Here is a 12,330-nt window from a genome sequence, read left to right on the forward strand (position 1 = left end):
AAAGACATACTCAATTTCAATCAATGTCTGACTAACAGAATGTTAGCCAAAGAGTACAATATTTCAAAAACCACACTGCATTTCATTCTTATTTAGCCATGAGAGAGGTGTGTGCCAAGATGGTTCCCAAGATGATGTTGGTAGATCAGAACTCGTGACCAAGTACATAACTATTTCGGAATGCTGGATAATATCAGAGGGGCTGTGATGAGGTCTCATAAATGAGGTTCCCATTAATGCCTTCCAAGAAGCATATAGCAGAGATGTTGGTATTGGTGCGTCGATGCAAAAGGATGCTTTTTTTGAAAAATTTTAGTAGTTTGTACTTCAATCTGTCATAAATATTTTTCCTGGATTTATTCTATTTACTTTTGGGGCATATCCTGTTACTCAGTGAGCAGGTTAACTTCGCGAAAAATTTTACTAGTTGATCTCCTCTGGGGAAATGGCTTGTTTTGATGAAATATAAATTTGAAAAAAAAATCCCTGGTGAATATCTTATTTGTAGCATTCTTGCACCATTCTGACATAGTAATAATAATTACAGTGATTAATTTATCACCAATCAAATAGAAAATAATAAACATAATTAATTTACAAAATTCATTTATTAAGGCTCATAAGAACCAAAAATGCATTTTTATATCAACAAATATGGTAAAAATCACTGAACCAAATACTACAAGGGAGATTTTAACATTACACACAAATTAGAATTTATTGTTGTAAACTGGGATTTAAATTGCCTAAACGTGATCGACTCTATACTTTTTGTTGGTGTGGATACCATCATTCCTATGCAAGCTTAGAAGTAGTTTTTCCTCTATGGCATTTACGGCTGCTAATGTCAACACCAAAGTATCATGTTTCAACATGCTGTATACATTCAGGCCTATTGAATAAAAATTTTATTACTTATACCGATTGCAAACAATTAATACTTATACCAATTGCAGACAAAATGATTTCAATTCAAATTTAAATAATTCATGCTTACCATAGGGTGGCATTAAATTAATATGAGGAATAGCATCAGTTGCCAAAGTAATATTCTTAGGCATTAAGTCAGACCTGAAAAAAACAAAACTTTCTTGTAATTAACATCGCCAATCAGTACAGGTTGAAAGAAGAAAGAGGCCCCAAAACTTAGCCAAGATGTGGCAAACATCTATTAATAAGCAGATTACAAGACTTGCGGAGGAGAGGCTTTTTAAAAAATTATGAAACATGATTAACAGGGTTAAAAAGCCTGTCTTTTTACTCACCTGATATCGACAAACCCTTTAAGCCTTTTGATTCATTAAGTGTTATTCATACAATGTTTTGTTTAAAAGTGCCAAATTCATCATGTCTCTCTCCCTCAGAAATGATTAATGGAACCTGATGGCCACATTCTATTATTGCTAAATCCTCCCATTACAAATAAGAATATGTACAGGCTGTGGTGCTTAAATCCAGACAAGCATGCGTTTCTTCGAATGAGATTTCCTCGCTGGGTTAGTGAAACCCTCCCCAGACTTCTCCAAAGCATTATATTTAGCCACAGTACCAGAAGAATCGAACTATTTCCAAATATAATGCCCAGTGCAAACACTTTCGATAATAGCAGCTCTTTGATTGTACTCGTACATGTACGTAATATCTTGGCCATTTTGAGGTTATGATGGTTCACTAGATGCCTATAGCTTTCAAGAACGCCAATCACAACCTCCAGTAGAACTACGATATGGTCTGGATTTAAGCACCACACCCTGTTTGTTTCAACTTGCAAATCTCAATATTTAAAAAAATCAAATGATTAATGAATAATTATGATAAACTAAAGTTCTGCCCTATTTTCTATTTGCTTTTGAGGAAAGATGAAATTTCCTGCTTTTAGAGAGGCATCCAATAACCAAAATCAAAATTGCTGTCTGGGTTATTTAGTAAGTGCCTGTCTGGTAACCTGGTCCCTGGGAAATCTCGTAGCAAGGTAGGAGTCTACCACTTACTCCTTGTGAGGATCCTACAGACACAAGGGCTGCTAGAGGCATCTGGAGAGCCAGCAAAAAAGTTTTTGTGCATTAGGTGAAAGTTATAGAACAAAAATCCTAAATCATTACACCTAAGAAATTTTAATGACTACTGCATTTTTCATCTATAGGTACTTAAAGAGTTCCTGAATGCATTGGTGAATGCCACTGATGCTGCCAACTGGAGAAGTTTCAAACAATGGATTGGAGAGAAACCTACTCATTCACTATGCAGGTGTGCCCAGGTCCCATTGTTCAGTTGTGTGGCCAGAAACCAACCTAGCTAAGAATCCAAAAACCACACTTGCAAAATATATGAGGTACCATTTTAAGAACCAGAAACACTGCTTGGTGTATCCAGAGTGTCAACAGTGATGGTAGATGAAGTTTTAGCCATTAAATCAAGTGAAATGAAATGTGAAAAAAATCGTGTACAATTTAAAAATAATTGTTTCCATTCATGGATCTTTAAATTAGTTACTAGCCTGTTCACCTAGTCACTTGATGATTGGGAATTACTTACTCATCAACTATTAGCACAGCTGGGCCCCAGTTTCTACTTTCCACCAAGTCTTCAATATATTTAGGATCATCAGTTGGTATGTCGAGGGAATCAACTATGTGTATGTCATCCTATAAATAACATATTAAAAGGACATTAACACATGTTAAGTAACATATTAAGGTGCACTTTTAAGAAAATAGCTATACTTAATAATAATAATACTTGCAACCAAATCGGGTTTTACATCATTCAAAAATCTGAATCTTGGATTAGTCATTATTGGTAAAAAAAAAGGCAAGACAAGAGGAGAAACTTCTTGGGAAAGTAGAGATAGTGATAAAATGGGAAGTACATATATTGGACTACGAATGCCTGTGACATTGTATTTACAGCATTTTGTTACATCTGTAAGAGATATCACATCTGTATCTGAGATAGTAGTTTCTAAAACTAGAGGTTTGAAGTTATGCTAGCCTAGATTTGTAGCTATGTTATCAATAACAGTTTTTGAGTGAGATGACCCCATGATGATGATTTCCCCAAAGTGATTTTGCATACACCATTGAGTTTGTCTTTTTGAAAATGATCGGTTTCCATTCAAAGAAGGTTGGTTATTTCGGTGAAACTTTACACTTCATCACTATGTCATGCTTCATGACGACTCAGGCAATTTTATCTGAAGCTCTGATAATGTATAGCACAGCACAGTATTAGCACAAGCCTTTGCTTCACATTGGTTCTCACAGGTAGCCTCAGCAGCCATATATAGGACTATATCACTTTTCATTTCTTCCTTCTGGGTGGTCTATAGGAAGATGTCCCGGCTGCATAGGTTCTGAATGAATTCTTTAATTAGGTGCTGTTTCTCTACAGCAAAGGAGTTTGGATCAGAAATATTATCAGCTCTATGGTACAGGGTTCAAATGACATTTATGCCTTCAGTGAAAGTAGTAAAAGGTGGAACTTAAATACCAACCAGTGCGGTTTTTTTCCCCGTAAACTGAGTGTTCCTTGACACTGTCCTGTTACTTCATGATGAGTCCATCAAGTAAATCAAGTCATCTCTTCTACTTCAATCACGAATTGAATTGAGGCATTCTGGTTGCTTATGTGCTGAAGAAATTTTTCAGTTCTTCCTTCCCACGAGGTCATAAGGAAAACGTACTGTTTATGTATTTAATAAAAAGTTTGCACTTCTTTTCAAATAAATCCGGAGGCTTCCCTGTAAAGTCTTCCATGCACAAGTTAGCAATGAGCAGGGAGATCCCATGATCACTCCTTGGTTTGCTTGCAAAACCTTCATTCTGCAAAAAAATGGTGTAATTTCTGAGACAAAACTCCATCATGCCTGTAATATCCTGAGGGAGTTCCCTTTCTGCGAGAGATCTGTTGATCTTGCTGGTATCTTCAATAGGGAATTGGTGAATGATGAAACAAGTCAAAGCCAATGAGAGGACCTTCTGTAATAATTATGGTTTTCTCTGTAATCCTAATAAAGAGGGCTGAGTTCTTCTAGTGGGATGGAGATCAGCCCCAGAATGGTTGGAGAAACTGGGCCAGGTAACTTATCAGCCTATGCCAGGGAGGCAATGGCACAAAACAATGATATAGTGGGATCCCATCCTTGTGTATTTTCAGCAAGCCATTGAGTTACATAGATTTAGGTGAAGAATGGAGTATCCGCTGAAGTTTGTAAATCCGTTTGTCTCATTGCACTTGTAATATTGGGTTTTAGAGGTCTTACCTTCCGTAAAATCAGGATGCCTTTATTCCAGATGTCATTAGTCACTGGTATCTGCAGCTAACAGATATCTCTTCCACTCCAGTAACAATCTGTTCCAGCTGACATTGGCAAGCGCCATAACAATTTTTAACCCCTTGAATAGGACACAGATGGCAGCTTGCTGATATGATTTTATTTTTGGTTCATAAATATACTATCCTTTTCAGGGCCAACTTTTGATCAAGAAAGTTGGCATCTCTCCAATTTTTCAGATTTCTTGATCCGTATTTTTCTTTGTTGGGAATAACATCATCTCAGCAGTTTCCAAGAAATGGGTTTCACAACTAATAACCATATATTTTAAGGAGAATCTAGACTGAATTTTGCTATCACCCCTGACTTGAAATGCCATCACCCAAATCCTATACTCATATGTCAAAGCTGGCAAGAATTTCCAATCTGACCATTGACCCAACTACAAAATTTCAAAATTTGCTTACACACTTGAATGTATCAAATAAAAATTTTAAAGGATTGAAGAAAATCATCCATCAAATAAAGTTGGTGAGGATGCAATAAAAACTAACGAACCTGAGCTAGTTTCACTGACAAGGTGGTTGTGAGCCCCAAAACTCTCAAATAATAGGGCAACATGAAGAAGTGAGTGGTTGGTGAGCGTGGCCCATGAGCTCTCCCACCACCCTTCCAAAGAGGTGAACGGATGCTTCCATGACGTGCTTTTCCTAGACCCTTCTGGGGCCATGGCTTTCTGCCTCCTCCTCTAACTTCTGCCCTCGTCTTTGTATGTGCAAAGCTCTGAAACGAATATACCCAGGAATTAATTTCAATTTATTGTATTTTGTAATTGTAATCCAGAGCAGCATTAATACACACATGCCCCAAGACACAATTGCAGAACAACGACCGTCAATGGTGCCCTGAACATTAAATAAGGGTAAAATTTGGATATGAAAAAGGCACAACAGACTTGAAGAATAATTGCGATGTAGATGAGTTTTAAATCTTTCCCGTTCAGTAAATTTGATATTCCCGATGCGTATATACTTCATGGACATATCAATAATGATTCCCAAATATTATTTTGGCAAAATATTATTAACAGCTGCCGCATGGCGTCATTAAATAACTTTGATTGGGGTATTTCGAATAGTCATATTTTAAGTAATATAATTGTAATAATACATAAAGTAATGTAATTGTAAAAGTAATTTCCTTTAAGCATGAGGAAAGCAACAAAATATTGTCTTCACCGCCAGAGACACATTCATGAACCACCCGTGATCTCTTATAATATTGTCAGTAAGTAATCGTCCCATACACGAAGTATTAAACTCTATATCGACCACATTTTGCAAAGGAAAACAACTATTATACTAACCACAAATCGGTACTTTATCTGCCACAATACATTCCTATGAATAATATCAATCCTCGGATGAACACCAAATATATCAGGATGCAAGTCCACAATTGCTAATTTTTCTTCCTCCAATTTATTGAAATTCTCTACCCAAGCTTGCCGCGGCTTTTGGTACAAGGGAGGATACTGGAGTTCCCTAGGCGGTATAATTGGTGCATCACTCTTCGCTTCTAAAAAATTAATGAAATTAATGTATTTTACAAGGAAAATACACAGGAAAGTGACTAAGAATATCACAGACAAATGATTTTTACCTAATGTTACCTCCACTTCTTTCGGTGACAAGGTGCTGCAGAGCTACGGAAAAATAACAATTGCTTAATCGATTATAAAAATAGCTATGATTAAATAAAAACGTCCAATTACCTTTCTAACATTGTTACAAGGGCACATAAATCTTCTAAATGAAGCTGAGAATAACATATTTAAATGAAGAGATACAGACAAGGCGAATATCACATCTAACTTGTTTTAAACTAAACATTGATGTAGCGCGGCAGCGCAAATTATGAATTCGTCCGTCAATGTGACGATGTACTTCAACGTTAAATCAATTAATCAATCATGACTGAAATGAAACGTGAAAGGTACGCACATATCATTGACCTTGCTTCTTGGCCAAACTGTTCGAGCTCAATTTAAAAGGGGAAATGTATCACCATATGACGCAGTCGTTTCTTCCACCAAAGAAAATTCTCATCATTTTACATTATCATTATGTCTACAGGCGTCCATTGTTCGATACATATTTCTTTAGATGTGTCAGCAGTCTGGTACATTGTATACATTCAATCATACAGAACGTCGTGTATTAATTGAACCTCGAATGAGCTGGAGAAATAGTGTCTTACCAGACAAGGAATCTGACGAATAATAAAATATACATTTTACTTTCCGTTGGTCAATTGCAAACATGGATTACTGTCAGACGATACTACATAAGAATAAAAAAATAAAATTCCAGTGTTAGTTTGCATAAATTATCATACAAGTATAAGTATGCCGTCAGCCAACTCAGACAGTACTAACATTTCTCTACCAAGTCAGTTTTCAGGTGTTTTTTGAAGCTTGAATAAGAGATATTTTTAACGATAGAATACCCAATTCAAATCGCCATTGTCACACCCCTGCTGGCTTTTTGGTCAGTGTCTATAACAAATTATTATAAACGGGAGGGGATTGGGATGGTGTGGTAGCTAACGTACAAGCTTTCCACCGACACGGCCCAGGTTCAAATCTCAGAGGCAACAATAATTTTTCAGTGATATCCTGATCCCTACTTCGGATGCCTTGTGGAAAAAACTTTGCTTGAGTGCGACGTCCGTCGGGTGGGACGTTAAATTGCGGACCCTTTGGCACCTAATGATTTCTCTCCACCCTTCCTTTCCCAACCACCAATGACCTTATCAGTTGGTCGCCTCCCTTAAAAACTACTACTTAAATTGGATAATAATATTGATAACCTTTCCAATGGACCTTGGATTGGTGGAGAGGCTTGTAAATTCTCATGACCCCTAGAGCTATATTTGTGGGAACAATGATAATTGCTCCTAGTAGAGTTCTCCATGTCATATAGTTTAAAATGAAGGAGACATAAAAGGTTGTCCTCTCAGAATCTGTTCCTCAATGAGGTCTCTTTTGTTTTCCTCTTGAGTATATTTAACTTGCAATGGATATTTTCATGTGGACTGTTATTCTTGGATCTGAAAATAAGAGCAATGACATATTTCTGGTAGAAATATATACTGGATAGGAAGTGATTTAGTATAATTCATTATTGATTTACCATGATTTTGACTGGGATTATTGAAAAAGTATTTCCAAACATTTTGAAGTTTAAGAATGCACAGTTATAACTTGGCTGAAAGTTCCTAGCTTATGCAAAGATACCAATTTTTGGGCAGTTCGATTCTATTATGAGAAACTATAGTGAAAAGGATGTGTGGATAAATATGACCTTTGGCAACCCTGACTACTTCCTAGTCTGTAGCCTCTTGCCCTCCTTTCCCCAACAGAGGAGAAAGGTAGCCTTCCCCCCATACTTCCTCCCCTATCAGCACTTTGATCTTGGCTCCCAGTCTTCTCATGCATCACAGTGTCACAATCTTTCAACGTGGCTTGTATTTGTTTGTAAAGAATGAGAATTTCCCATGATTCAATGAAGCTTTTGGACATGAAGGTCTGCCAACTTCAGGAATCCAAAACTGAACTCAGAATGAGGCTTCCTCAGGATTGGCAGGATAAAGTCCAAGAAGAGAATAGTATTTCATGACAGAAGAAGAATTACAATTCTCATCATTTAGTGAGATGAGCAATATCTTGCCAGCATTAATGACACTGATTTATTATATATCATCACAAACAAAGGCACAGATCCAGATTCAGTTGAATTTTCTGACAGTACAAATTGATAATCAGATTGAAGAAATTAAGGTTCGTGTGGAAGGAATGAAATATATGGAGACTGGAGATTTAGGTTGATGACTGGGAGAAGGTTGGCATCAAGCAAGGAATACAAGCCAGTTGAATGCACCCTGAGCATTATAACACTGATGTGGGTCTATGGGCAACAACAAAAACATGTGTCCCACGCCAAAGGAAGAATTTGTCTTAGACTTCATATGCTGTCAAGAATAAAGAGCCAGAGGAAGCAGAATACTGATGGAAGAGTGAGTCCATGCAGTGTAATGGATGGATACTTTTATTTGAGCAACTTCCCTAGGAGTGCATGAGTAGACCAAAACTTGAAGGAGAAGTTTTCAAACGCACCCATGAATCAAGATAGGAGGGTGAAAAGTGCCACTTCAAGGGCAAACCTGGCCCTGAAGGAATTGCAACTGAGATCACCAAGTCCACCCTACAAGGAATCTGGGAAATTTGATGTTTTGCGCGATGAGATGGAAGGGGGAAAAGGAGAAGTCCAAACCCTCATGGAGCAGCCCTGGTGGCTGTACAATGAAGAGGACACCCATGTACAGGGTGCATGTAAGCAGGGAAAAGGTAAGAATGAGGTGAAACATGCTGAGGAAGAAAATATGGCAATTCAGTTAACAAGCTGTAATCAGCCAGCCAGCCAAAATAAAAGTTGCTCTCACCAGGGAAGATGGTAACATGCAAGATTCATATGTAGCCCTCTGTTAATCCAAAATTGGAGCAGTAACCCAACATGGGGCCTTGTGGAGTCAGGATGTCTCAGGTTAAAGCTGAAGTATATGCTGACTTAGTCTTCCCAACAAATTTTTTGATGTCACCACATGACAAGTAGTAAGATTGATGGGAAAAATAAAGAGCAGGCATCTGAGTTGATTGGGCCTTCTGAAGTAGCTTCATGGCCAGGTCATAGGGTGTGCATGTTGAAGACCTACCCTCTGTAGAATGTTCATACAGCAGAGTAGAAGCTGCTGAAGTGATCATTGAAAAATGCCAGGTGACAGTTGAGGCAGAACCTATAAAGGGGATGATGACATGTCAAAGAGAAGATATAATCACAGGCCTAGTGAAAAAAGTTTTGAGTTATTGTGGGCATGATTTATGTAGCATAGGTTAAGCTCATGACCTAAAATACTTTTACTATAATATTTCTTTTGTTTATTAATATTTAGTCGGACCAAAGAGTACTAGGTTAAATATATTAAGGATATACGGAGAAGAATTGCATTAGGAAAAGAACCTTTCTCAAGGAAGAGGGAATTGACGACAGGGACATTGAGTAAGGATATTAAGAAAAGGCTTGTCAAAACTTTGATAAGGAGTGTAGCTATGTAAAGCGTGGCAACATGGTCACTGAAGCAGGATCATGGATGTAGATTAGAGCCTTTTGAAATGTGGGTGTGGAGGAGGTGAAGTGGACAGAGAGGAAAACAAATGAGGAAGGGCTGGTTATGGTGGGGCAGGAGAAGGAATTGTTGGGAGAAATCATAAGGAGGTAGGAGAAATGGATGAAAGCATATTGATTGGCAATGGAATGTTGAAGACTATGATAGAGGGGAGAATGTTTAGCAAACAAGGAAAGGGCAGGAAAAGGATAGGGATGTTGGACAGGATGAAGGAATCATGCAGGGATGAAGAGAAACTTGTTATAGAGAAGGATATTGGGCTTTATCTTGTTATGAGAACCAAAAAATGTATTATGTAGTTGTGTCCATCCAAAACCTACTTCAAACAGTAGATTACCTATCACAATGATGTTCTGCAGAAGTTTTCCTCAAAGATTGTTAGTATACATTAATAAGATCTAAAAAAAAGTGCAATAAAACTTCGATATGGGTATAAAATGATAGTGGGAATAATTCATAAGCACCTTAATTTATTAAAGTAATCATAAATTACTGAAGGACTCTGTCCCCATCGTCTTAGCTTCAACATTGTTTTGATCTGCAAATATTTTTTCTCAATCTGCCTTGAAAATATGACAGAAAAATTATTATATATGATAAAATATCCAATTTAATTTTAGTCACCTGTAGGTCCAGTGAATATAACCCTATATTTATGAAAGGAGTTGGCAATTGACAAGGACGTACGTAAGAAGGTGAAGTTGGAACTCATTCTTTTGACACATTCTTCTAAGACACTCGTGTTACCCGATACTCTATTACTACTACAAATATCTATAGAAAACATTAACAGAGCCATTCAAAGCGTCTACACAACACAGAAGAGAGAACATTGATAGAAATGTAATGAACAATTAAAATGAAGGAATGCCACATCATTAAAGTAATTTGCCTTAAGAGGTAATCGGATTCGGATTTGCGTCTCAGGACTGAAACTAATTGAGCTACCGACGCGTCCCGGAATTCAGGCAATTTAGGTACGAGTCACGGTCAAGGCTAATGAATTTTACACAGTTAAATGCCTGAAGTTCGATGCACCAAATGGATGACCAAACGTTACGTAAAAACAAACTGTCCCAGTATCTTCCATAGTCCTTTAAAGGGGTAGCTTCCGCTGATGATCCCTGGGGTCAATTCCATTCCTGACGCCTAACATAGGATTATTTATCCCAAAAATCTTAGAATTACAGCAACAGACAGAATTAAATTTTCTTAGGCATTCCACATCAAATCTCTAATACAAACGTAAGGCTACTTTATGGCAGGGAGTTCTTCAGCTTTCAATTTAATATAATAGCTGAGATTGATGAGAGGACTATTTCAATAAAATTTTAAATAACCTCGAATACGTTAGCGCATCGAGATACGGTGCAAAACAGGCGGGGAACGACAAACAAAAAAGTAACGAATAATAGCTTCCGGTCCATAATACTATAACCTTTTGTTTCTGTAACGGATGGTTTGCCGGGACAGGTAATCGAGTTTCAAATGGGGCACGGGTCCTTGAAACCCGAGCAATTTTAAAAATAAATCATTTTTGATCAAGAAGACTAAGTGATTAGTGCTATCAATATAAATGACACGATTTTAAGATTTGAATTGGGGCCTTAATTCATTCCTGGGATATTTTTAAAGTAACTTTGTTCGTCACAATGTCGAAGTTCAGACGTGAAGATACAAACTTCGTCGATGAGACAATTTTAGGAACTCCAGTGCCACAGGCAACTTCCACTGTTAATAATAACGGGGACAGATATCAGAGGTAAGGGTTTCATTTGGGACATTTGGTATTCCATAGTGTGGAAAGGATAGCTGTGTGATGTTTTTCGAGTTTTGCATTCTACTAATTGCCATTTCAGTATCATGGATGTGCCTGCAAATCAAAAAGTGCAGAGAAATTCGACCAGTAGACTTACTGGAACCATTGAACATTTAAAATCATTTTCCGAAGCCTTAGCTTCTGTCGGAAGAACCACTGACGGCAAAAATCATTCTCTAATGAGTGTTACTGATGCCTCCTTTGGCCAGAGGGTGCCATCAAAAGAGTCTCTTGGAGTCCTCGATATTGATGCTTTATTAGGTGAGTGCGAAGGTATTATTGTATGCTCTATTACGTGAGTAGGAAGGTATCATGCTTCAGTGTTGGTTAGTGTGATTTCATTACATTGCATAATGACAAAATCTGGTAGTATTTGTCCGCAACTCTCACTTCGTATCCTGTTGTTCGATAAACTTTCCTCTCATTAACTCCACAATTGAAAGATTCGACTTAAGATTAAATAATTACGTAAAGTTTGTGATTTTCGGTTTTTAGCTTTTCAATTGCTTATAGTTCGATGCTATCCATGAACAAGATGAGTCACGCCACTGGCGCTCTCATATTGCTTAGAATAGTGCCATATTTAAGTGGCATCAAAGTTGTAGTAAATTTTAAGTTCTTATCTTACTGCAGTAACTGTTATAATTTACTCGGGTACCTAATTAATCAGTTAGTAGGACCCCAGGAAACAGTCCAGCGATAAAATTCCAGTTAAAAAACCTACCGAAGCCATTTCACGGCTTTATTCCTCTCTATTGAACGTTATGTTACATACATTGATTACCTCAATCGTATTACAATTAGAACTAATAGTTTAAAAGTTATTGATAGAATTGGAATTGTGCTTTACAAGTTACTGGAATCAAATATTTAAGAGAGACAATCAACAGATAGGAAGGGTAGAACACTTTTGAACTGACAGCATAATACCTTATGATGATGACCGAGAATCATTTTCCACTCTATAGTACTGGTTATAACCTGAGTCATTGGA

At 37.3% G+C, this 12,330-nt stretch overlaps 2 protein-coding genes across 2 annotated transcripts in view; one reads left to right on the forward strand and one right to left on the reverse strand.

Annotated features, from left to right (window-relative positions):
- Positions 1 to 589: 589 nt before the first annotated feature.
- Positions 590 to 6,206, reverse strand: mRpL4 (mitochondrial ribosomal protein L4). The gene is made up of 7 exons (XM_071589260.1): positions 6,048 to 6,206; positions 5,936 to 5,978; positions 5,640 to 5,851; positions 4,832 to 5,056; positions 2,536 to 2,645; positions 998 to 1,071; positions 590 to 892 (listed from the first exon to the last, which is right to left on the reverse strand). Exons 1-7 carry the CDS (start codon positions 6,102 to 6,104, stop codon positions 747 to 749), a joined length of 867 nt encoding a protein of 288 aa, XP_071445361.1. The 5' UTR covers positions 6,105 to 6,206; the 3' UTR covers positions 590 to 746.
- Positions 6,207 to 11,547: 5,341 nt separating this feature from the next.
- spd-2 (spindle defective 2) overlaps positions 11,548 to 12,330 on the forward strand; it is a 40,415-nt gene continuing 39,632 nt past the window's right edge. The window contains exon 1 of the mRNA XM_071589252.1: positions 11,548 to 11,597. The gene's annotated coding sequence lies outside the window, so the exon portion shown is untranslated. The remainder of the gene's footprint in view (positions 11,598 to 12,330) is intronic.

The sequence above is a fragment of the Hetaerina americana genome, unplaced genomic scaffold, assembly GCF_022747635.1.
Source record: "Hetaerina americana unplaced genomic scaffold, ioHetAmer1.1.p SCAF_35, whole genome shotgun sequence".
Lineage (NCBI taxonomy): Eukaryota > Metazoa > Arthropoda > Insecta > Odonata > Calopterygidae > Hetaerina > Hetaerina americana.